Source organism: Halichoerus grypus, chromosome 14 (assembly GCF_964656455.1).
Source record: "Halichoerus grypus chromosome 14, mHalGry1.hap1.1, whole genome shotgun sequence".
Classification (NCBI taxonomy): domain Eukaryota; kingdom Metazoa; phylum Chordata; class Mammalia; order Carnivora; family Phocidae; genus Halichoerus; species Halichoerus grypus.
In genome coordinates, this window is record NC_135725.1 from 87,946,778 (window position 1) to 87,974,088 (window position 27,311).

The following is a 27,311-nucleotide window of genomic DNA, read 5'->3' on the forward strand; positions in this document are numbered from 1 at the left end:
TCTCCAGGGGAAAGGAAAAGACCATCAGACTGGATGAAATCCAGTTCTTCTGTGTTCCCTTTTTACAAACAGGAAAAGTAAAGCACAAAGAAGTAATATATCTCTCTCAAAAAATGATACAACAAATGGCAAAAAAAAATCTTCATAATGGGAAGATTTGCATAACATCATCAGCAAGTTGGATCTAATGAAAATACATACAGACGGATAATACACATTCTTTTCAATTACTTACAGAATGCCAATAAAAGCTGACCATGTACTGGGCCATGAAACAAGTCTCAACAAATACCCAAGACTCAAACTCAGACTTCCTTGAATAATGATGTAATTAAATTATAGAAATCAATAAAGAAAAAATAAGTTTAAATGTCATACAATTGGAAATTTTTATTTGTTTTAAAGATTTTATTTATTTATTTGAGAGACAGAGTGAGAGAGAGAGAGAGCATGAGCAGGGGGAGGGGCAGAGGGAGAAGGAGAAGCTGAGCAGGGAGGCCCACACAGGGCTCGATCCCAGGACCCTGGGATCATGACCTGAGCCCAAGGCAGACGCTTAACCGACTGAGCTACCCGGGCACCCACAATTGGAGATTTTTAAAGAGGCTTCCAAATAAATCACAGGAGAGATTCAATAGTAAAGGAAATGAAAAGTATCTCAAAATAAACAATAGGAGTACTCCATACCAAAATTCGTGGGTTGCAGATAAAATTGTACATAAGTGGGAAATGTGTTACTTTTTTTTTTTTTAAAGTAGGCTCCCAATGTGGGGCTTGAACTCACAACCCTGAGATCAAGACCTGAGCTCGAGATTAAGAGTCGGATGTTTAACCGACAGAGCCACCCAGGCGCCCTAAGAAATGTGTTACTTAAATGCTCACATTAGGAAAGATGAAAAACTGAAAGGAGGTAGGCAAGAAGAAAGAAATCTCTGAAAAGGCAAGAGAATACATCCAAAGAAGAGGAAGGCAAAGAAGAAAAAGAAACTAAATGAAATAGAAAATAAAAATAGACAAGGGAAGCTCCATGATAAATTTGGGGTTCTCAAAATATGAATAAAAATGATTTCAGAAACCTGACCCTCCAAAAGAGAAAATGGTATAAATAAGCAATTTCTGTAATAAGCATGGACAGCTTTTATATTAAGAAAAGGTCATAAAAGCAATTTCTTTTAAAAAAATCTTTAAATGAATAAAAATCACTCTGATTTTACATTTATGATAATAAAATAATAAAATATTTGATAAAGAATGCATACCTTTGCTAGGTATGTTATGCATATACTGACATACCTCATTTAGCCCCAAATGATTTTTTGATAAACTCTGGATCAATCTATTTTATCTGAGTCACATTTTAAATCCCTTGGGGAGTTGGTTATTTCATAGGAATTTATGACAAATTGATGGTAATTTATGGTAATTTTATCAGCTCATTCATACATCTTTCGGTAAAGTATCCCCACTCCAGCTCAAATAGAGACATTGAGGATGTGTATTTTAATATATTAGATAATTATCGAGGAAGGCATGCTAATATATACCTAGGCTTTAAGCAAGGAATTTGGCAGACTTGGACAAGTAACTAAATAACCCACACTATTTTCCAACTAAACCCATCTCCCATGAATCTGGCAAAAGTGAAAGAAATCTATGAAAACGCTGTGTTTCTCCCCACGTAAAGCATGACGCTGCAGATGCCGAAACAGCCCCGGGCAGCCATGGGATGAATACAGTCATTTAACAGCCTAATGTTGTTTACACTGCATTGATAACTTTTAGAAAAAGAAAACTCAGCTTCTCGGGAGAAAGATGTGGAACCACAAGAAGGTACAGTTCGAGCTTTATGATATTCCAAACTGCGACACAAGTCCATTTAGAAAAGAGCCCTGGATGGGACGCCCAGATGCACCCTGCTAACAACCTGAATGAATCACCTCCAAAGTCAGGCCAGCCTGCGAGTCCCTTTATCTCCCCAACGGAAGCATTAAGCGACAGAGCTCTGCCAGATGGCACGGAACTGGTTTGCTCTGGCTTTTAAAGGGACTGACTTTTTCTTTGAAAAGCCATTAAGGGAAAACCACAGACTCCGGAAGCCCCCACCCCCACCCCCCACCTCGCGAGAGCCACTCCTAGGCGACGTCTCCCAGTCATCATCCTGGGGATGACACAAATCCACAAACTGCTCCAGTCACAACACTGGAGACTCCCCAGAAGTCAGCCTCTGGTCCCCAAGATGAGGGACACAAAATGCTAACAGCTCTTCCCAGGCTGAGTGGCCTTTTGCGGTGACATGAAAAAAAGGAGAGCTTGGGGACAGGCAGCCTGGGAGGAGAGGCGACAGGCATCAGGGCAAGTGAAAGAAGGGAGCTCACTGTCACCTCACCTTTTCAACATCTGCTTTGGTGACATTGATGTCCGCATCCATCTTCTCGAAGTACTGCTGCGCTCTGTCCGCCTCTTTGCAGTCCCGTTCAAATCGTCTTTTACTCTGAAAGCAAAGGCAAGTGGTGACAGGAGAGCAGGTGTGAATGAAGCCGTGGGATTCCTATGAGAACGTATCATTTTGTCTCAATCCCCCAAAGAGCTTTCTCCTCTGAGCTGCTTGGTTGTATGTCCTAACATCAAAGAGTTATTCTACAGTCTGCATTTATAACCACCCCACCTGTCCAACCTTTGTGCTTTCCGTATGAGTTTTTAGAAAAACACTCTGCTTGAGCTCTTTGGGCTCCACACTCTGGTCTCGATAATGGTGTCTAGAAACAAATGCAATTCAAATTGGAGAAAATCTCTAAGGGCATGGCATCCCTTTGGTGTTTTTGTTCTGCACTTACGGATCGATGCAAGCTCACACTCAAATTAGAAAGTCTACAGGCATTTCTTGAGCTGTTTCTTGTCCACTTACTGATTCGAGTTGTTTCCAGCAGATCTCTATGTGCTGTTGTGCCTTCCGCCCGTCGTGGAAGTACTGGAAGCAGAAAATACAGAGGCATTAGCACCCCCTCTTTCTCACATTCACACGTGAGAAAAAAAATCCATCTGCTTAAATTCATATTTCATTTTTTTTTAAGTAGTCTCCACATCCAACGTGGGGTTTGAACTCACGCCCCTGAGATCAAGAGTCACGTGCTCTACCAACAGAGAGCCAGCCAGGCACCCCCTCAATCACATTTAAATACTGACTATCTAGCACGTGCACGCCAAAGAAAGGTAAGGGTTAAAAAAACAAAGAGGAAGTGAAAATGCAAACGGTCACAGAGTTCCCTTTAAAACTTCTGATATGATAATACTGAATTCTAAGACCTACATACAGCACTTGGAAAAACAACAGGAACGTTCGTTAACACAACAATCACTTAGATCTTTGTTTTTAATTGCTTTGAGGAGGAATTCACGTACCACACGATCTACCCATTTAGGTTGTACAATTCAATGCTCTTTGGTGTAGTCACAGAATTACGCAACCATGACCAACAATCAATTTGAGAACATTTTTATCCCCCCAAAAAGAGAGCCGGTACCTCAGCTGTCATCCCTCCCCACCCCCTCCTCCCCAGCCTTAGGCAACCAGCACTCCACTTTCTGTCTCTATAAATTTGCCTGTTCTGGATTATTTCCTATGAATGGACTCATACAATATGAGGTCCTTCTGTGACTGGCATGATGTTTCCACTAGTACCTAATGTTCACTTAGCAGAATGTCTTCAAGGTTCATCCATGTTTATCTCTTTTTACTGCCAAGTGACACTCCATTGTCTGGATGTATACACATTTTGCTTATCCATTTACAGTCGATGAACATTAGGGTTTTCCCAGTTTGGGGCTATTATGAATGATGCTGCTGCAAACATTTGTGTAAAACTTTTGTGTGGATGGATGTTTCCATGACTTTGGCCTTTTTAGATTTAAAAATAAATTCACTCCCCCTGCTATTGGCAAAGGCCCTGAGGCAGGTTAAGTGCCTTGTGTTGACTAGTAAGGATCCTAGAGGGCTAGACCAGGGTGAGCCTCAAGAACATCAGGAGAGGGGGTCAGAGAAGAAAGGACCAGACTGTGGAGAGTCTTGTAGACTTGTGGTCTGAATGAGCTGGGGAGCCATGGATCACTCCAAGTATAGAAGCGCCGTGTTACGAAGGAAGGTTCCAGGTAGGAGCCTCTCTCCAACCCTGGAGACAGGAGACTTGGACCACAGGGTAGCCGTGCAGATGGTGAGCAGGGGTCAGACTCTAGGTGTCCTTTGGTCGGGAAAACTCCAGGATCAGATGTGAGCAGAGAACTGAGGTTGCTAGCCAGAGCTTGGGGGGGGGGGGGGGGTTGCTGAGAGAGGCAGGTCTGAGGGGAATCAGACACAGCTTTAGACGTGTTAGGCTGACATTCTAGGAGACGCCCAAGTGGACAGCCTCACAGGTAGCTGGATGGCTGCGGGAGAGCTCAGAGAGTGGTCCACGCTAAAACGATCAGCGTCGTCAGCATCCAGCGGGTGCTCGATGCTGAGCCACGGCCTGGACGAGATCACCAAGGGAGACGAGATCCCAAGGAAAGACCAGCTAGAAACACGTGGAAATATTAAGAAAACGGTGTCCTTGGGCGCCTGGGTGGCTCAGTCGTTAAGCGTCTGCCTTCGGCTCAGGTCATGATCCCAGGGTCCTGGGATCGAGCCCCACATCAGGCTCCTTGCTCAGCAGGAAGCCTGCTTCTCCCTCTCCCACTCGCCCTTCTTGTGTTCCTTCTCTCGCTGTGTCTCTCTCTGTCAAATAAATGAATAGTCTTTAAAAAAAAAAAAAAAGAAAGAAAGAAAACGGTGTCCTTTTTATCCAGGGGCCTAAAATCACCAGCGTTTCCTAAAGCCTTCAACTGTGACGTCACCAACTTTGTCAATGTGGCGGGAATTTCCCAGATCCGTTCTCCGCCCTATTGTGTCCCCAGAGGCTGACCTGCAGGGACCACATGCAGGCTTCCCTTGCCCTCCGGCTCTGTCAGATTTGCCACAGAGGTTCTGGCATATCAGAGGGCAGGAATTTATATCCATCTGCAGCTTCCTCTCGCTAAGATGCTCCGGGTTGGCTGGGTCCTCGACCCAAGGCCACAGCTCCCATCAGGCACTCCTATGAAGTGCCTACAATGCACCCCTGCCCCGTCAGACTGGGAAGCCACAGCAGCTCCCCCCCCTGACTAGCCCCGGGGTTCTGCACCAGCCCTGTTGCTTCTCCTGAACCCTCTCCACAGCAACGTAAATGTTCCTTTTACTAGACAACCTTCCTTCAATGCCTGGGCTTGAATGGGCTGTCTGTGTTCTGACGGACAAGGTAAACCTCGGTGGTGGTGGTGGGGGGGTTCCACGGCCAGAAAGCAGGCAGAAAGCATGACCGACGGAACAGGTCCCCTCCGCACAGCCTCGGACCTTTCCATCCCCCCCAGTCAGAGCCTAGGGCGGGGCTGAGTCACAAAGGAGGACAGGAAGGAGGAGACCAAATCAGATTTTGTTTTTTTTAAGAACAGCGCTCTTTTTATAAGGGAGTGTTTTCTTGTCTCTCTTTTGAGGCCACGTTTCATGTTTTAAGCGCCTTTTTACGGCAAGTTTTACCCATCCGGCAATTTTTTTTTTGTCTCTATGAATCCAAGAGGAGCCCCCTGGGGGCTTCATTCTTCAAGTTTCATAACAGACACAGGGATGAAACCGAACAGAGATTGCGTTTAAGGCTAGAAATAAACAAGCAAGACAGGATCAAGGCAGTGGAAGTAGAAGGAGAGCTGAGGGCAGAGCTAGGAAAATCTTGAACTTCGGAGGAAGTCCCAAATGCAAGTGGGTTTTCTGAAAGCCACATATTTCACTTTAACATGGAATGGAGGGCAGGACTGAGGGAGGTCCTGGGGAGCTGGGGGGGGGGGGCGGTGAAGAGAGAGGCAGACAGGGAGGCAGAGAAACAGGCTTTGCCGTGCCCTCTCAGGGAGGCCCCTGGGCTCCTGGAGTCCTGCCCAGTCAGAAGCCACGTTCCTGAATTGTCAAGAGGACGATCCCCCATTTCGCAAGCAGGATCACCGTGTTCTGCGATTTGCTGAAAAGATCTCCCCATCCCCCCCCCCCCGTTTTACTTTGAGATTTAAAGACAGACGTAAAGGGGAGGGGAGATACCTTAGCACCAAACTCAGACCCGTGCTCTGGGTTTATGCTCTCGAAATGTTTTCACAAAACGCAAGGCCAGTCCTGGGCTGAGAGAGGAAACACACACAAGAGTACGCAGAAGGCGACAGGCGCTGCCAGGAAGGCTGGCTGGGCTTTATCATCACAGGAATCTTCTCTGAAGACAATAGATACCCCACCCCACCCCCGCCACACACACACACACACACACACACACACACACACACAGAGTCATATTCTGGGAGCACCAGGGCTGACTTTGATTGAAAACCCACACAGTAAATTCTCCCGCTGCTCCTTCGTTTAATATTTAAAAATAAACGTGAATTTATTTTTCAAGCACGGTTGTGCACCTTGACTTGACTGATGATGAGCTTTCTCCCTTGAAGGACTCCTCAGCCCCAGTTCTGTCCGACTAAAACAACCATCTGAGAACTACACTTGAGATCCTAATGTCTCCTGAGACGTAGGGAAAAATCAAGGTGTCCGTGATTTTCCTTCTAATGTATCTCTCACGGTATGTGTTCCTTCAAAATTCATTTGGCTACAATACAGAAAAAAAATACGTGGTGCTGCCTGATCCCTTAGGAAATCCGGGGGTGGAACCCAAGGTCTCCTGACCGTCCTGAGCGTACCATGACCTAGACAGAGGTCACCTGGGTCCAGTTCTCTCTCCCCTCCTTCAATTGGAAAAGCTAGCTAACAGTTACAAAGGTAAACAAGCAAACCAGCTTGCCAGATGTGTGTGTTGTTTATTAACAAACAATGGCAAAGCATTGCTTTGCCAGACAGTGAGCAAGTGTGTATCTAAAAAGTGTGCCTCCGAGCTCTAAATAAAGAGGAATTGTTCTCTAGAAAAAGATAATAAGTCTTTTGGAGCCGCAAAGTGAAGTCATCATGGCGCTTTTCTCCTATCAGCTGAGACGGGAAATGCCATCTCTAGGGACCCAGAGAAATGCTCCTGACTTTCTCCTGTAAGCAGGATGCTTTCATTTCTCTTCGGAGGTAATAACAGACTTTTGAAAATGCCTGATGGTATCTCAGCTGACAGTGAAACTTACTTTCATTTCAAATTTTTGGTTGGACCTTAAAAATATACAGGTAGAATCTATATAAATAATAAAAGCATCCTTCCAAATTTTTTTAGGATTCTCCCAGTGACCAGGGGCAGCTGAGAGAAGAATCACAGGGAACCTAAAATAAGCAAGCACTAACTTCAAGAAAAACTACAATGACAAAGCTTCTAAGAAGGTTTTACTGGGCTCCAAGAGATCATATTCAGGCTGTGAAAATGTTTATTATTCACACTCCACAATTAAGTACACAGCTGCTCGCTTTTACTCTATTTATATATAATAGACCCTTAATTTTTAAAACTCCATAAAAAAGCAAAATATGGCATTGATGTGAGAACAGCCACTTCCAAAAAAAAAAAGTGAAAAAAAAAAAGAATAAACACTCAATTGAGGACAGTCAACCATCTGGAATTTTAAATAAAACTCAGATTCCACAGATGAAAACAAAGGAGCACAAGACTTGAAAAGGGCAAAGAAAAAAGGAGCTTGCAGAAAACACGTCTGTGACAAATGTTATAATTTCCTCAAAACCCACAGTGTGGTGGGTCTGAACACTAGCATATTCTATGCCTGACTCGGGATTAATTAATGCAACTATGAATCTCTGTGGCAGAGACATGGATGCGGACTGTGGAGGAAACTCAAATACCGTCAGCCCTGCTCAAGGGAGCACTTCGCCCCCTCCCTCCAATCCCAAACCATAAACCTAGGCGTTCGTGATGGCAGCCGCATTCTGATTTATACAGTATGGTCATATGATTAAATAAATAGGATTAATTCAGGAAGGTCCATTTTCCTTAATCCATTTGTAACACAAATACCTTCTTGGTGCACAAGTTCCAAACACGCCTACCTCCCAGTGTCAAGCTCAGCCGCTGAACCCTACCCATCCCCCCGACCATCTGGGCACCGGGCGGGGGACCCCACGCATGGTCCAGCAGACATTGCCAAGTTGTCTTTACTTCTCTCCCAGTGTGCCTTCTCCCCACTGCTCCTGTCATTCTCACGCTGGCTTTTGCTACCCAGATCGCTCCACACGTTCACAATTTACCTGGACTCCAGGAGGCTTCTACCTGTTCTTCAGAATAATCCCTTCTTTCATATTCCTTAAAATTCTAATTGTTTCGAAGAATCTTGATTAACTCTTTTTTTTTTTTTTTTAAAGTTAGCTCGGCGCCCAATGTGGAGCTTGAACTCACGACCCCAAGATCAACAGTCACATGCTCTATGGACTGAGCCAGCCAGGCACCTCCTGATTAACTTTTAGGATGAAAGAATCTTTTTTTTTTTTTTAAAGATTTTATTTATTTATTTGACAGAGAGAGAAACACAGCTAGGGCGAGTGAGAGGGAGAAGCAGGCTTCCCGCAGAGCAGGGAGCCCGATGCGGGGCTCGATCCCAGGACTCTGGGATCATGACCTGAGCCGAAGGCAGACGCTTAACGACTGAGCCACCCAGGCGCTTCTAGGATGAAAGAATCTTAATATGATCAATATTAAGCAGTGATGCCCCTCACTTGAGCCCTTCTGAGAGTATCAATCTCTTACTTCCAAACCCAGACAAGGAGAATCACCATCAGTAAGAGTTTCAGATAAAGTGCCAGGTTGACCAAGGGTGAGACTTTAGGGGCAGTAATCCTTCCCCAAAAGGCTGAAAGCTCTTACAATCAAATTCAGTCATTCATTCCACGAATGTTAATTGCATGCCCCCAGGTGCAGCGTGCTGCTCATGCCGGGTGCTGTCCTTATGAAACCCAGTGGACACAGTGGTAAGAGAAAAAGGACAAGGGGACAGAGAGGGCGGCTATGGGTGCAGTGACATTTTAGATAGATCTGGATGGGGATGTTTCTTGAACAAAGTAGAGGCATGAACTTGCAAAGGTCTGGGGAAGGAAACACCCTTCTTCAGCTGAACAGTGGAGATGCCCTGAAGCAGGAAAGGGCTTCGTGTGTTCATCAAACAGCTGACGCCAATGTGATCAGACCGAGACGAGAGATAAGGCAGAAGCAGGCAAGGGCTGGACCAAGGACGGCTTCCCAGGCCACGTGAGTGTGAGGGAAAGCTATCAAAGGACTGAAGAAGGGAAGGGACGTGGTCTGATCTGCATTATCACGAGGTTGCGCAGGCTGCCGCGTGGAGAATGTACCGAATGGGGCAGGCGTGGCAGAGGGACCAGGGGGGAGGCTGCTGCACTTGCTCACGGGACAGCTGGTGGCACAGGTGGAGACGGGGAGCTGCGCCATGGACCACGGGGTGAGCCTGGGAGCACAGGGATGAAGTAGGAGGCTTGGGGCAATCCTCCAGGTGAGATGATGAGGGACCGGACAAGGGGTGAGAGGTGTTTGGATTCAGAACATTTACTGAAGGTAGAGCCGACAGGACCTGATTATTATATAGAAGATGGGGTGTGAAGGACAAAGAAGTCCTGGGTGCCCTATGGTTTTGGCCAGAACAACTAGGTTAAAAAGGAGTGCCATTTACTGACCGGAGGAAATGCAGATTGGAACAGGGGTGTGATAAAGGAGTTTGGGGGATCCAAAGTTTCTTTTTGGATGGGATAAAAAGGCCACTGCATGGCACAGCTCTGGGGCATCATTCCCAGTGCTGCCGGGCTCCAGGGGACATTGGTGTGCTGGGGGATGCTGCATCGGGCACATCAGGGGAGATGGCAAGCAGGTGCCTGGATGTAAGAGAGTCAGCTGGGACACAAAACATCAGTCAAGTAATTCCCAGTTCTTAGAAGAAAAAGAAGGTCTCGTTCCAGCTCACAAGGAAGAAACACAAAACCCAAAGTTGCACTTCAAATCCAGGGAATCAAGAGCAGAATGTCAGCCTCCTGATAACTAGGTATGTTATCCCATAAATGCTAGGATAAAATTTTAATGATTCTGCAGGTGATAGAACCACAGCGGTGACAGGGCCTTGATGAAAAGCACGCTCCTATCACATGTCCTCTCAAAACAAAGAAGACATAACAAAACCAAATACACCTTCTACAGATACATTAAACCAGGGGCTATCAGTGGGAGTCCCATCAGCATGACACAGGCAGAAGACCAACAACTTCTACAGGGCCCCTCGCTTTTGGATTTTGGATTTATTTAAATAAAAGTGGTAACCCCAGTAAAGAGGAACTATTATCGAAACCCTCCTCTTCCAGGCCATGAAATCGAAACTCCCTCTTGGCTTTCTGTGCTTTCTTCCCACAGGTCCTGGCTTTATAACAGAGTACCCCCAGTTGCATCACAATAGGACCGAAAAGATCAGAAATAGATTTGTAATGACTTGATCATATACGTAAGGTCCTTTTATTTTTTGCATTCCTTCATGCTAGGCTTTGTTGTTTGCTGTAATTTCTTATAAAAACATGTTCTAAACATAGTAGGGTCAGTTCATGCTACAAAACTGCCTTATAGGAAATCAAGTCCCTCCCTAAGTTCCTAAATAGGACCTATCCAATACCTAACTTCGAGATGACTGTATCTTTTAGTATCAATTTTTAAACATCCCTGAAACCTCAGGGAAAAAAATATAACTGGTCAATTCTAAGTAATGTGGGGTCTTGTAAGCACTCTCTGTTTATAAAAATTTTAGTGAGTCACTGAAGGTATTGTATAATTGTTTCCTCTAGAACTTTTCAGATAACCACTGCCAAAAAAGCGATTCTGCTCCTGGCCAATATTTTGTAATGAGCCATACTTTCCACCTGCGGAGAGAAGTTTACTTGTAGCTTCCAGTAAATGCTGGCCGGAACCTCCTGACTCCCCTTCTGGAGCTACAAATCTCCATAAATCCCTCTTATGCGTTTAGCGGTGATCACTGTGGATAATCCTGAGACAGACTCGAAGGCTGGAGATGAACCAAACAATCTCTCTGAAATTCTCTAATAACTTGATTCAATGTGCAAAAATCGCCAACAAGGGTATATTTACCTTAGTTCTTATGGAGGAATATATCTGATAGCAACTCTGAACTACCCACATTTCAGATCGGCTAATTCACAATCTCGTTGATTATTTCAGTGACTTAGGAATCTCATCTATACTTCTGTTAAAGACCAATACTCTAGTAAACGACCAAAGCTTAATTAAGAACCATAAATCATGTATGTTTGACCTCGTACTCTTTTTCTGGGAATTTAGCTTGGAGGAACGATCCCCACCCCATACACAAAAGAGCTATTAAAGTAGCGAGTTCTCTGCAGTATTGTTTGTATAACTAAAAGTAAACAATCAGAAACTGGTAATAGCCTACAGATCAAATATTAAAGAATTAGTTAAGTGAATGATAATAGCATTAGAATAATGCCTAGCCACTAAAATTCCAATGATTTTTTTTTTTTTAATATTTTATTTATTTATTTGAGAGAGAGAGAATGAGAGACAGAGAGCATGAGAGGGAGGAGGGTCAGAGGGAGAAGCAGACTCCCCGCCGAGCAGGGAGCCTGATGCGGGACTCGATCCCGGGACTCCAGGATCATGACCTGAGCTGAAGGCAGTCGCCTAACCAACTGAGCCACCCAGGCGCCCTAAAATTCCAATGATTAAAACTACATATTTTCAGGGCACCTGGGTGGCTCAGTCGTTAAGCGTCTGCCTTCGGCTCAGGTCATGATCCCGGGGTCCTGGGATCGAGCCCCGCATTGGGCTCCCTGCTCAGCGGGAAGCCTGCTTCTCCCTCTCCCTCTCCCCCTGCTTGTGTTCCTGCTCTCGCTGTGTCTCTCTCTGTCAAATAAATAAATAAAATCTTTAAAAAAAAAAAAAACTACATATTTTCAAGTAGAAAAATAAAAACTGCTTATGATATTAAATGTGGAATAAAGAAAAATATAAATTATATCTATATAGGACTAATATGCTTAAGTGTTTTATATATGTAATATATTTATATAGAGATATTACATATACATATCTATATCAGTCTCTGATACAGAGACATATCAATATCTCTATGTCTGTGACATCTAGAAGGTAACTTAGAAAAATGAGGATTTTGGTTTATAAAAAGTTTGAGTTTTTTTCTTTTTTTAAAAAATATTTTATTTATTTATTTGACAGAGAGAGATAGCGAGAGCAGGAACACAAGCAGGGGGAGTGGGAGAGGGAGAAGCAGGCTTCCCGCGGAGCAGGGAGCCCGATGCGGGGCTTGATCCCAGGACTCCGGGATCGTGACCCGAGCCGAAGGCAGATGCCCAACTGACTGAGCCACCCAGGCACCCCAAAAGTTTGAGTTTTTGTTCTCTAATCCAGAGTTTTGGTAACATTCTTTAACAATACTGGCAACTAATACATGAATCATAGCACCCCCCCTTCAAGAAAGGGGGGAAGAGTACATAAAAGAAATAGAAGTTCTCCCCCTTTTTTTTAAAGTAGGCTCCACACTCAGCATGGAGCCTGATGCGGGGCTTGAACTCACAACCCTGAGATCAAGACCTGAGCAGAGTTAAGAGTTGGATGCTCAGGGGCGCCTGGGTGGCTCAGTCATTGGGCGTCTGCCCTCGGCTCAGGTCATGATCCCAGGGTCCTGGGATCGAGCCCCTCGTTGGGCTCCCTGCTCGGCGGGAAGCCTGCTTCTCCCTCTCCCACTTCCCCTGCTTGTGTTTCCTCTCTCGCTGTGTCTCTCTCTGTCAAATAAATAAATAAAAACAGAGTTGGATGCTCAACCGACTGAACCACCCGGTGCCCCAAGAAACAGAAGTTCTTTTTGCCACGTGGTCCGCTAAAAGAGATGAATATTGTATTTACTGTAAATCTGTCAAAATCTAGGAAAATCAGGCAAGTATAAAATTCCCAGATTTTACACATTAAAACTAAGCATGCTGCCTTATAAAGAATGTTGATTTCCCAGTAATTTCTACTGAACACCAGTAAATCCTAGACATTGTCGCATAGTACAGATTTATTGATAATTTACATATGCAGACAAAAAACTGAATACAAAGCAAAGGATCTGTCACTGTGTACTTTGATTTACGTTCGCCCCAAAGACTGGCTCCTGATTCTATTCTCTCTAAAGAGAAGGCGAGTATCTCGCTAAAAATATAATTTCTGCAGCGGAGCCCATTAGGTGAAGAAATTAAGAGCGCGCTCCCTGCGGGCTCCCAGGACTATTCATGCAATCTGATGGAAACTGGCTCAGACATCAGGCAGGAAAGAATCTAAACTCCTTGCAGACAGCAGGTCAAGGTTTCCTTTTAAAGAAGTTACTTTTGAAAAATCAATGAATTTTCGTAACAAAGAACCTACAGATTTGTGTCTCGGGACAGACACTGGTTATTCATGATACTACGCACGAGAGCTGCATGTAACATGGGAACAAGGTAGGTGTGGACGTTGCTTGCCTAAAACCCATCTTTTCTCCAAAGAACATGAACAGCATGAATAGGTGTTATCCTATTTTACAATGGGAGATTTTTAAGACTTCAAGGACAAACAGCTGGCTCATTATCATGAAATGGCCCCCAAGATGGGAAGAATGTCCATCTCTCCCTCTACTTACTTCCTTCTTACTACCTTCCTTTCAAATCCAGAGGAAAGAAAACATCTTTTGCAGAATGAGCTCTTTTTCACCATGCAGATCCTTGTTAAGGCTCATCTATTCAAACATGGCAAAATCTAGAGGAGAAATCATTTTCTAGTAGTATTCCAAACTGAACTTGGAAATACTCTACATGCAGTAATGAGATCCAGCAGTAATCCTGTAAATTTGAAATCATCCCTTTGGGCAGATAGGATTTCGCCACTATATCAAATGGCCCAAAACGTATTATACTAATGGTTAACCAGACTGGTACTTAAGCAAGACATGATTTCTGGTCAGCTATGAGAAATACTAGCTAAACCTAAAATGGTGAAAGCAGCTCATTTCAATGCCATCCATCAATTCAACATTTTTAAAAAGGTCTTTTTACTTTATTTTTTAAAGATTTTTATTTATTTATTTGACAGAGAGAGACACAGCGAGAGAGGGAACACAAGCAGGAGTGGGAGAGGGAGAAGGAGGCGTTCCGCGGAGCGGGGAGCCCGACGCGGGGCTCGATCCCAGGACCCTGAGATCATGACCTGAGCCGAAGGCAGACACTTCACTGACTGAGCCACCCAGGCGCCCCTGGAGTCATCTTTTCAAAAATAAGTAAGATCACTCACTAATAAGAGTCGGAGAAGCCAAAAGGGAAAGCTCTAAAGGAGAAATATTGGTCCTTATGGTTCGACTTCAAGGAGCACCTTATCTACCAACTCACTGCCCATGAAGATGTTCACACTGTTTAACCCGGCATCCTTGGATGTAAGTTAAAGAATGTCACTCAGTGGAAACAAAAACATGCATGCAAACGTGTGTGGGTTTAGGGAGACACCCAGCTCCACCCCTGGGGACGGTCCTGACTCCCTGCCTTGCTGGCTCCAGCCTCCTGGTCTGGGGTAAAATGTGTAATGGTCCCCCTCCCCAAGGGGTGCTATGAAGATGAAATGTAAAGCCTAATAGATATCAGTTATTATAATCCATGAAAATGAAGACTTGAGGCCAAACAATTAAATAGACAATATAATCAGAATAATTTTTAAAGTCACAGTGTATCAATATACAACATAATGCCACATTATGCAGTCATTCAAAATAATGGTAAATATGTAGAAAAAAAGCAAAAATGTTCATGATGCATTATATTAAAACACCACAAATATGCATTTGCCTACTGATATTCTTTCTTTCTAGAAGTTTAAAAGGTTTCCCAATTTCCTAAAATGTCATTTTAATGTAATTACAAAATGTTTCAAGAGAGCATGGTGTTTGCAGTTCTTCCCAGGAGAACGTCTGACTCAGATGTGTGCTTGTAATTCTCCCTAAAATAAAAGGAACACTACATATTGCAAGATATTATTTAATGTGTATCTGTATCACCTATAATTTACTCTATAAATTACTGTAATTTCTGATAAAAAAAGGAACAGAATTCAAACTACTGATATGACGGACTGTACAAAAGACATATGATTAGCAGTGAGTGAATAAAACAAAAGGACCCAAACATAACACAAAAAGGAAATACAAGGATCCTCTACTAGTAACACAAAGTCTAAGAGTGAAGTTGAGTCTAAGACTGCTTCTCTCTACTTCTAATTCTTTCTTCTACCCTGGCACGCTTCCTCGTGCTTGGGATATAACAGTAGCCAAGAAAATTCTTGCCCTCGCGGAGCTTACATTCTAGTGTGAAACGAAAGAAAACAAGCAAATATATAAAATGTTAGATGCTGGTAAACACTATGGAAAAACAGTAAAGCAGGGAAGGTGGTGGGAATGAAGAGGGGAAGGAGAGGACGGACTTTGTAATTTTAAATAAGGTGGACAAGACAGACCTCAAGAGGACGATATTCCTGAGAAGAAGTCAGCAAGTGAGTTTTGCAGATATCTGGGGGAAAAGCTTTCCAAGGTGAGAAAAGCCAGTGCAAAGGCCCTGAGGCAGGATAACATGGGGCGAGGTTGAGGAGCAGCAAGGGGGCCATGTGGTTGGAGGAGAGGCATTCAAAAAAAGTAACAGGAAGCCAGGTTATGTGGGTTCATATCTCATGATTCACTCCAGAAACAGAATTTATATTCTGTACTAAGGTAAATGCAGAGAGTTCTTGTTTGGGGTGTTGGCTAAATTTCTAAGCTATTTGGGTGGATGAAGGTTAGTCAAGAGACACAAAGCACTGAACAAAGAAACAAACAGGAAGAAGGTATAAACTTTGCAAGGTTAAGGGAAGTTCAAGAACCCAGGGAAGCAGTCTAACATCATGTTCAGATTTATTGTATTGACTTTATGATTATATTAGGTATTTGTGCTTCATTCTGAACCTTCTGTTTCACTGCTTCCTTTCCATCATAGAAAAGATCTTTAGGGGCACTTGGGTGGCTCAGTCGTTAAGCATCTGCCTTCGGCTCGGGTCATGATCCCAGGGTCCTGGGATCCGGCCCCGTGTCGGGCTCCCTGCTCAGCGGGAAGCCTGCTTCTCCCTCTCCCTCTGCCCTGCTGCTTGTGTTCCCTCTCTCACTGTCTCTCTCTGTCAAATAAATAAATAAATAAAACCTTAAAAAAAAAAAAGATCTTTAATGAATGGTCTGGAAGATGCTGTCATCTAATCTGGGGTCTAGTGCAAGGTTTCTTAGTCTGGGCACTATGGACATCATGGACCAGGTTCTTCTTTGTTGAGGAGGCTGTTCTGTGCATTGTAGGATGTTTACCAGCATCTCTGGGTTCTACCCACCAGATGCCAATGGCAACCGCCCCCCCCCCCCCCATCTAATCTAAGCAAAACTACCTCCAGATACTGGCAAGTGTTGCTGGTGTGGGGAGAAAAATTGTGCCTAGTTGAGATCCACTGCTCTAATGTGAACAGATAAAAATTTCATCTCAGTTTATGAACCTATGTGGTTTTTTTTTTCCAAACGAACAGGTTGATCTTAAGGCATGTATCTGTTCCTAACTACTAAACATACCCAAAGCCATGTGTTACCTATTTATAGCTTAGTAAGAAGTAAACTCGCCAGATGTTCCAAATACCTTCCTGTCTCAGGGCCTTTGCACTGGCTGCTACCTCTATTGCTTGTCCCAGGCAACTCCTCCTCATCTTTTGAGTCCTTTTAAAACGTTAGCTGTTAAGGGCCCTGGGAAGCTTCTCCCTGATCCTGAGCATGAGCATGTTAGGTATTCCTATCACCTCCTCCTACAGCACCTGTACTTATACTTTGTAGCAACTATCACAATTGCAATTAAATAATTATTTTGGTCATTACTATTTAATATCTCTTCTGTTTCAGCAGGAACCCCATCTTCCCTGTTGGCTCCTGCCTCTCCAGAGCACCAGAAGAATTATGGTGGACTCGAATTTAAATGAAAAAAGTATTATCACAGGCCAGCTTTAGTTCTTTATTACTAACAAATTATGATGCACTGCGGGGTGCCTGGGTGGCTCAGTTGTTAAGCGTCTGCCTTCGGCTCGGGTCATGATCCCAGGGTCCTGGGATCGAGCCCCGCATCGGGCTCCCTGCTCCTCGGGCAGCCTGCTTCTCCCTCTCCCACTCCCCCTGCTTGTGTTCCCTCTCTCACTGTGTCTCTCTCTGTCCAATAAATAAATATTTTTATTTTTTATTTTATTTTTTTTTTTTTTAAAGATTTTTTATTTATTTATTTGAGAGAGAGAGAATGAGAGAGAGCAAGCACATGAGAGGGGGAGGGTCAGAGGGAGAAGCAGACTCCCTGCCGAGCAGGGAGCCCGATGCGGGACTCGATCCAGGGACTCCAGGATCATGACCTGAGCCGAAGGCAGTCGCCTAACCAACTGAGCCACCCAGGCGCCCAAATAAATATTTTTAAAAAATTAGGATGCACTGCATAACCGGTCAGAGAACAATGACACAGGCCACAGCTTAGAAATAAATCTTTTAGGACAAAACCTTGACTATGAATATACTTTGTGTGAGCGTACCTTTTTCTCCTTTGTTAACAATAAGAGCTATGCAAAGATGATACCGAAGGTAGGAGGAGCAAAAAGGGCCTCTTCGTTAGATGAAGGAGCCAAAGAACAGAGTAGATGGAGCTGAGATCATCTTTCTGGCTTTTGTGAACACTTCATAAGCATTTATTTTAATACTATTTATTCCACCACACATACCATCTTATACTGCTTACTCTTTTTATGTCTGATATCCTCAAATATATTTAAATTCCTCAAAGGGATTAGTAACCTAGGGGTCCTCAGATAAGTTTCAGTGTCTGAGAGACCCTTATAAAGACCTAGAAGCACCTTCTAAGAACAGGGTCCATAACTTTTATACAATTCAGTTCAAGACCCACCACCTTATATGACTATTTAATTTGAAAGCTTCTAGGATATTCCCATTACCCCTGGTCCATCTCTTAGGAAGAAAAAACAAACTTTTGTTACCGATTTCCTCTCCTGCTTCAGTTCCTGGACATAGCGGGCTAACTCCACAGTGATGTTCGAGGTCATGTTCTCGGAGATAACTTCATGCTGCCCAGCGTAATCATTCATTTCGTTCAGGGTGGAAAGGAAAGCTTTACAAGCCGTATACCTACGGAAATGAACACACACCACTCTTTTTCAAACAAGGTCCCCTCTGTTCAAACACTGTATGCACTGACGAAACATTAATTAAAATCAGGTTAATGTGCATCAACGTCTCATAGGACCCTGACAGTTCATTACTCATAAAAGTGTTCTCATCAAAATGGCTCAGAATTAATTACAACTGAAACACTTTGCATTTTGTGACACCGAATCACTCTACATAAGGCAGTATTTGGCTTTGTTAATACCTGGTCCAAATATGACCCAAATATCGATACATACTAAATATGCACTAATGCAATGGATGTTTAGATCCAAATTAGAAATATAATACTTTTGGGCTGTCCATGTTAAGGTGCCTAAGTTGCTGACTGAAATGGACATATTTCTCAGTGAAAGAGACTCCTGGTATTACAAAAGCAAATCAAGACTGTGGAATGCATAATCCACATTTCCTGTATTTGCTTAGATTATATTCTAAGCTTTTCCCAATTACCTTAATTGAAACAATCTGGAATAGGTCTAGTGACTCGGCATAAGTTAGCTGAGTAGGGTTTTTATTGTTCTCACTGCCAATTTAAAAACTAGCACAAATATGAATGGGGAATGCAGCTTATTTTTGTAGGTTTCCTTTCTCCTTTCCTTCAGACATCATCACGACCAGCATAAAGATATCAGCACATAATCATCAGCATTAAACAGACCTGTATTCTTCTTCCTCCTTCGAGTTCTTTTTAGGTTGGTATTTCTTTGCGAGGTTCCTAAAACAAAAATGCAGAAATGTCACCTTCTATAGAAAGATGATTGAGAAATCAGGAATGAAAGATGAAGTCAGTGCTTTTTGTGTACAAGTAAAAAAAAAAAAAAAAAAATCACAAAATGTCCGCAGCTGAAATCCATTTATTTCCTTCCTTTTTTTTTTTTTTTTTTTTTTAAAGTCATCTCTACATCCAACGTGGGGCTGGAACTCATGACCCTGGATCAAGAGTCGCATGCTCTTCCAACTGAGCCAGCCAGGTGCCCCTTGCTTCCTTCCATCTTTCTACGTGGGTGATAAAGCTCTGGTTATGAAGGACTTGCATCGCTTTGAATCTCTGACCTCAAAGGTAGAGCACGTAAGAACAGAAAGGGGCACTAGCTGGTGCTAACCTGGCTGTTACGACCTGACTTTAATTGGAGAGTACAGACCATGTGTACACATGCAGCCGATTTCATCTGTAGCACTGAGCTGAGGGCGAGTGTCCCTCCAGGCCACCGTTCCCTCCTGATCATCTTCACAACGATTCAAGGAAAGTATGTGGACTATGTCCAAATGTTCAAATTAAAAATCCAAACGCCGGGTGCCTGTGTGGCGAAGTCGGTTAAGCATCTGACTCTTGGTTTTGGCTCAGGTCATTATCTCAGGGTCATGGAATCGAGCCCCTTCAGGCTCTGCACTTAGCGGGGAGTCTGCTTGGGATTCTCTCTCTCTCTCCCTCTCCCTCTGCTCCTCCTACTCGTGTTCTCTAAAATAAATAAATAAATCTTAAAAAAAAAGTCCAAGTGCCAAGGGCATGTTGGCAAGGCTGTGTGGCTACTCCCCCAAAGAGGAATGAAAAGGAAAGGAATCTGGGGGCTGTTCATGCTAAGATATTTAATTAGGAGGACTTTTAACCTGCCCAGCAGGTTTGCACTGAACACACTCAGATGAGACAAAATCACTCACATCTCTCTTCCTAATCTCACCTCTGGGTCAAGAATCCAGACAATCTCTACATTCAACACGCTTAAATTTACACAAAAACCATGGGGTAAGCCTGGAAAAACAAAACTCATGCACATGGGTCCCATCGGCTGATTTCTCGTGGGACGTGACTTTGGTCGCTGTAGTTTAGGGAAATAGCCAGAAGAGGCTGACTAATGGTCCACAGTGGGGGTCCTCACTTGACCACATCTCAGTATTCACTTCCCTGTTTATCCCGTGTTTCTATTCCTCTTTCCTAGTAGTTACTTTCATTATTTCACATTTTCTTGTATTCCCCCTGAATCTACAGATTCACCTAGAAAAAAATGTACCATCATAAGTTTACAATTTTGATCATGGTACATTTTACATACAAAGTGGATGTGATTTCATCTCTAACAGGTGTTACTAGATGATTTGAGGCAATGGACTTCAGTAAAAAGGACACTGCTCTGGGATGGCGTGACCCCAGACAAACCAACAAGCAAGTCTGTGCATCTAGCTCCTCATCTGTGAGTTCAAGGGGGTTGGATGAAATGACCTCTATTGCCCCTTCAAGTTTTCTGAGGGAATATGTAACACCCAAGAATATCGACTGTTGCAATTTAAAGTGAAGATATGGGGACGCCTGGGTGGCTCAGTTCGTTAAGTATCTGCCTTGGGCTCAGGTCAGGATCCCAGGGTCCTGGGATTGAGTTCCACATCAGACTCCTTGCTCAGCAGGGAACCTGCTTCTCTCTCTGTCTGTCGCTCTCCCTGCTTCTGCTCTCTCTCTGACAAGTAATTAATAAAATCTTTTAAAAAATAAAATAAATGAAATAAAATGAAGATATGAAGGGCACCTGGATGGCAGACTCAGTAGAGCATGGGACTCTTGATCTCGGGGTCATGAGTTCAAGCCCCACACTGGGCATAGAGCTTACTTATAATAATAATAATAATAATAATAAAATATGTCATATTTTCTCTGCTGATACTCTGGATGCATAGTACAGTTTACCTAATAAGTCTAGATCCAAAAGAATGCTGAAAAATAGCATTTCTTTTAAAAATGTGGCTTAGGGGCACCTGGCTGGCTCTGTTGGTAAAGAACGTGCAACTCTCGATCTCAGGATTGTGAGCTCAAGCCCCAACGGGTATAGAGATTACTTAAAAATAAAATCTTTTAAATAAATAAATAAAGTGGCTTAAAGAAAAAAATAATGCAAAGGAGAGAAATCTTGTTTGTTGAAAGCACAGTACAGTTCTTTGAGTTGGTTTACCACAGTCACTCCTTAAAAGGTAGATTTAGTAAAAACAGTCCATCCTACTCACAGCCGGCAGGGATGGAAAGGGGAGCACATGGAAAGCAGACGACCATATAACCAATAGGTTCTTTTCCACATATGCGTAGAGTAGCATATATGGGATTTTTTGGTAGAGAGGAAGAGAAGTGGGGGGAGGGGCAGAGGGAGAGAGAATCTCAAGCATGCCCAGCGAGGAGTCGGACGTGGGGCTTGATCTCACGACCCTGAGATCATGACCTGAGCTGAAATCGAGAGTCAGATGCTTAGCTGACTCAGCCACCCAGGCGCCCCAGCATGTGAGATATTTTTAATGCATGGTTTTAAATATTAACCATAAATTACAAATTGAAAATATCACTTTGAAATTCACATCTTATATAAAAATTCTTTCGAAACTGTTATTGTAAAGGTTTACTTAAATCCACATTTTCTGGGGCACCTGGCTGGCTCAGTCAGAAGAGTGTGCGACTCTTGAACTCGATCTTGGGGTCGTGAGTTCAAACCCGAGGTGGGGTGTAGAGACTACTTAAATAAAACAAACAAACAAAAAAACCCACTTCATATTTAAAAAAATAAATTAAAAAAATTAATAAATCTACATTTTCTTTTTAGCTTCCAGTCCTAAGCCTTCATAAAAATAATTTAAATTTTATATCCAGTTGAAGGAAACATAGCTTGAATATAGAAAGGTAAAACCAGCACTCTTTTTAGTTCCTTCTTACCAATCCAATCCTAAACAGGATTAAAGACCACGGGGGGTGGGGGGGTGGGGGGGGGATATTCTGTTGTGGGTGACAGCCTGTGGAGACCGTCACGTTGTGATGAATGAGTCTCACTTTGACCATGTTAGCATATATAGCATTCAAAATGCTTCTTAAAAGCACCAATGAATAATTCACTCTATAAATGCCAGCAGAAAACTAAAAGCTTAAGAAGTCTGGAAGGGAAAATCAGGATTTTTCTCTCAAGGACCACTAGAAAGAAAGATCAACTTTCATTTCCATTCTCTGGAGATGGGCTTTCTTGCCCCTATTTTGTATGAGGTTACTTAAAAAACAAGCAAGAAAACAAACCACAAAGAGCAGCTTTAAATTTATGGGAACTTTCTGAGAAATTTTAAGTGTTTTATATATTAAACTTGCTCTTCAGACAGGCTAATTAAAAGCTAAGAGAAAAATATAATCCTCTCATAAGGATACTGGATTTTAACTTGGTTGATCCGAAGAACCACAGGGAAGCTTTTAAAAAGGAGACACCTGGGCCCAGTTCCAGGCCCTCCGAAATGGAAGGTCCAGGGTTGGGTCCAGGAATGTTTTGTTTTTTCTATCTTTCTTTTTTTTAAAAGCTCACCACAAGATTTCTGGATAAAGACAGCAGAATAAAATTCGATCAGGGAATTGTGATTTCCCAACAAGAGGTGAGAATTAAAAGCCAGGACAATTTTCAACAGCAGAAAACAAGCCAATGAAGAAAGAAGCATAACTTCAGTCTACGCACTTTGAAAAGCGGCGACCATGGTGAGGGACGGAAGATTCTGGGACCACATGGAAGGATGCTGCCCCCACCCTCACTGCCACTGTGGCAGGGGGTGGGGTAGGGTAGGAATAAGCCCACGAAAGCCTGAAGATCAATTTAGACAATAGTAAACTGAGGGGTGAGTAAGCAGTCAGGGAACAGTGACAGGAAAGCTCTGAGAAGACACGCAGGCCGACCACCCAGGTTCCAGAATTCGGGCAGGAGCAGGGGTCACCACCTGGATCCTCACGTTCCAGGGCTCCAAGCTGGATGCCTGTGGAAGCTCATCCCTAACCTAGGCATTCCAAAGGAACAGGATATATCTCTCAAACAGAACCTCTAACAAAGTTCTGGAACACACTCAGAGTCTCAAAGACAAAATGTACAAAACCAGGCCCTTTGCCTCACCCTTACCCCATAATGGAGCTCAGAGGGAAAGGCCAACAGTTCTAGAAGCACAGCCAGGAATGCTCAACTACCCTCTATCAGAACCAACAGCAGCACTGGTGTTGCTTATGCAGGTAAGAAAAGCATGCTTAGGAAGTGCATGTGCCTTATCTCATTAAGTCCCCTTAACAACCTTAGAAAGGAGGAATTACTATTATTCACATTTTACAGATGAAAAAGATGAAGCACAGAGAGTATATGCCCCAAGTTGTGTTACTATTGAATGGAAGAATCAAGAATGCATGCCAGGTATTGGGGCTCTAGTGTCTGTTCTCTTAAGCACTTCACTGAACTGCCCATATTAAACATAAGCGAGGTAAAAAGATATGATATGTAATACAGACGAGAAGGAAGAAAGGTGGGAAGGAAAGAAGGAAGGAAGGGAGGAAGGGAGGAAGGAAGGGAAGGAAGGTTGGGAGGAGCGAAGGAAAGGAGGGAGGGAGGGAATGACCCCCCCCAAAAAAAAGAAAGAAAAAGAAAGAAAGAAAGAAAGAAAGAAAGAAAGAAAGAAAGAAACCAATCCGGAAGAAAAGAAGGAAAAGAAGCAAAAGCAAACTCCTCCAGAATATTTTACACTACAGACAAACTTAATAAAAACACAAAGCCAATGAAGCAAAGAATTCCCAGACCACGGGCTAAAATAGATGGCAAAGTTAAGGAAATGAACTAAGAACTAAAGCATACCACTACAGAACTAATAAATAAAGTGGGATGGATATCAAATTTAACAGAAGAAAACTTTGAGATAATGATAAGGAAAGCAACTAACAAAAGCAGAAAAAAAAGATTACCTAAAGAACAAGATGCTTTAACATAAAGAAAACTCATATTTCTGAAGTATATATAACCCAGTAAGTAGTACAGAAAAAATATTCAGATGTAACTGAAGAAAGTTACCCTGAAATAAATGAAGTACTGAATCTGCATATGAAAGGGCTCTAAGGAAACTGACAAACAATGATCATCGCTTGGCGATGTTATCAAACTGCTAAATGGAACAAAAAAATTCTTCACATATATAGTCAAAGCAAGTCACCTACAAAGAAAAAAAAATCTGGCTGGCCCCAGACTTTTCCACCAAAAACCAATGCAGCAACAAAGTTTGGAGATAACTAAAATATGACTGGAGAACAACCAGGTCAAATTATTATCAAGTATGGGGGCATTCTCAAACAGGAACAAACAGGAGTTTGTTTGTATGAAGGATTACTTCATAAACTCTCATTAGGGAAGGAAATATTCATATTTCTCTTGATGCCAAGAGACAGGGGGAGAAGCTGTGGTAGAGGAATGGAGGTGAGCATACGTTTATATTTAAATACAGAATTAAGGTGGTTCAGTCGGTTAAGCATCTGACTCTTGGCTTTGGCTCGGATCATGGGATCCATCCCGGCATCGGGCTCTGCACTCAGCACAGAGTCTGCTTGAGATTCTCTCCCTCTGCCCCTCCTCTACCGTGCACACACATACCCTCTCTCTAATAAATAAATAAATATAAATAAATAAGTAAACAAATAAATGCAGAATTAAGACAAATTAACTGTGGGACTGTGTTAAAGACCAAATTATATAACTCAACTAGAACAGGAAGCAAAACATATAAGTATTATTTTCTTTATCTTACTTAGCAGTGAGTCAATTGAGCGTGCTTAAAATTATAATGTGGAGTTAAAAAAAAAAGGTAATGACATCCTACAAGTTTTTTATAATCTTTCTGCTAAATCTTATAAGAGTTTAATATTTATGGTTCAGAAAATCCTGCAGTTTCACTTGTATGTACTTTTTATGGTGAAAGTAAATGTAAGTTGAATTACTTGTATATACAATATATGCAATATATTTTATAAAATGATTTCTACATAGTTACCCTTTACTGACAATGAACTCCGATTAGAAAAAAAAATTGACCAGGACATGAATGGGTCATCAAAAAGAAAGTATAAATGGCTCAAATGTATAAAAACAGGCTCAACCTCATTGATAATAAGAGAAACACAAACTAAGGCTCAGACTCTCCAATTTTTACTTATCACGTTGGCAAAGATAAGAAAAGACTGGTACCAGGGAGCGCTGAGGGTCAAGGTAAGTAGCACTGCCCGAGGCTCTGCTATGAGCGGTAAGGGTCACAGCCTCTGAGTGGCAACTTGGTGAACTCTATCAAAACCAGAGAGCTACTTTTAGGAACTTTGTCTCTAGACAGGCTTGTACAAGGTTATGCATTGCAACTTTGTTGAGAGTTGCAAACAACTGGAAACAATCAACACGTCCACCAAGCCAATGCAGTATTATAAAACCACAAAAATAATGAATCCTTGGAACAATCTCCAGGATGTAGAAAGACAAGGGCACAAGGGACTGCTGGGGAAGCAAGGAAGAAAACACACCCTCATTTGCCTGTGTTGGCATAAAATTTCTCAGGAAGGATAAACAAAAGACTGATAACATTTACTGTCCCCAGGGACAGGGTTAGGAGAAGGGACCCTTCACGGCACACCATTTTCTACCTCTGGCATTTTTAATCATATGAATTCATTATCATAACAAATAATTTAGCTTTTTAAAAAAATTTAACAGTTGCTAAGGGCAATCAATAGTTGGTTCTCTTCTATAGGTCTATGAAATGTTTTAAAATTTTATTAGGCATTATTAGGCATTTGACCTTACATTGCCTTGAAGAAATAGTAACTATAGCAAGGGTCAGTAAACTTTTTCTGTAAAGGGTCGGAGAGTAAGTATTTTATTTTATTTTTTTAAAGATTTTATTTATTTATTTGACAGAGAGACAGAGTTAGCGAGAGCAGGAACACAAGCAGGGGAGTGGGAGAGGGAGAAGCAGGCTTCTCGTGGAGCAGGGAGCCCAATGCGGAGCTCGATCCCAGGACCCTGGGATCATGACCTGAGCCGAAGGCAGACGCTTAACGACTGAGCCACCCAGGTGCCCCTGGAGAGTGTTTTAGACTTGCAAGTAGGTCATGCTCAGGTGGTCCCCGTTAGCTAGTCAATTGCAATTGTTTTCAGAAGCAGCCATAGACAATACATTAATGAATGGATGTGGCCGTGTTTCTGTATGACTTTATTTATAAAACTAGGCAGTGGATGGATTGGGACATAGGCTGTAATTTGCCAACCCCTAAACCTACACAAATCAAAGCCCTAATGATCATCCTTTGCTTCTAAAATAAGTTGGTGTTCTTTTTTCTCTAATGTTGAAAAAAATAAAAATGATTTAATGCCAGAAGCTTCTCCAAAAAGATTGTGTTGCTTTTTCAACATCATACTGATATTTCAAGCAAGCATTTGTTGACCATGCTTCAGTCACCCTGGCCTTTCCATTCCTTGAACATGTTTCCACCTCAGGACTTTTGCACTTGCTGATCCCTTGGCCTGGAAGAGCTACCCCTAGACTTTGGCATGCCGGCCCTCTCTCTTTGTCCTTCGGTTCTCAAGCAACAGGTTTTCCCTGGCCAGTCTAGCTAAGTAACCCCCACCCACCATCATGCTCTATTACATCACTGGCTTTTCTTATCTGGGATGATAAATGCTATCTTTAAATGATTTAATTTTTTGCTTGTTTGCATGTGGTCTGTTTTCCACAGTGAGAAGGTGAGCTCCAAGGTGTCTCATTCATTAGAGCTCCCCTGGCACTCAGTTGACACACTGTTGGTTGTTCTGTTGGTAAGCCTCATCAGCTCTCATAGCCTGGGCAAACACATGATTCTCCTTGAAGCAGTGGGGACCAAACAGCTTAGAACGGGACCTGTCGATTCACTCTACAACTATTTACTGAGTACCTATTATGCATCAGGCACTGTTCCATACTACCGGGATACTTCAGTGAATACAACTCAAAAACCCCTGCCCTTATGGGGCTTCCATTCTAGCAGGGAGAAGTGGAAGGCAATGAGTAATAAATATGATACATAAGAAAATTGTAAAGAATGTTAGAAAGTTATTAGTGCTACGGAAAAACTGTAAACTACAGCAGGAAGATGAGGTAGGCCTCACTGAGCAGTTAACATCTGAGCAAAGACTTGAAGGGAGGCGAGAGGGTGG

At 42.8% G+C, this 27,311-nt stretch overlaps 1 protein-coding gene across 17 annotated transcripts in view; it reads right to left on the reverse strand.

Annotated features, from left to right (window-relative positions):
* The window catches only part of FNBP1 (formin binding protein 1), a 136,189-nt gene that overhangs the window by 54,069 nt on the left and 54,809 nt on the right, over nucleotides 1–27,311 (reverse strand). For all 17 annotated transcript variants that reach the window (XM_078061888.1, XM_036117038.2, XM_036117048.2 and 14 more), the window contains exons 3-6: nucleotides 18,992–19,048; nucleotides 18,144–18,291; nucleotides 2,906–2,968; nucleotides 2,387–2,491 (exon numbers count right to left, since the gene is read on the reverse strand). In XM_078061888.1, the coding sequence (XP_077918014.1) occupies nucleotides 2,387–2,491; nucleotides 2,906–2,968; nucleotides 18,144–18,291; nucleotides 18,992–19,048 (373 nt within the window). The remainder of the gene's footprint in view (nucleotides 1–2,386; nucleotides 2,492–2,905; nucleotides 2,969–18,143; nucleotides 18,292–18,991; nucleotides 19,049–27,311) is intronic.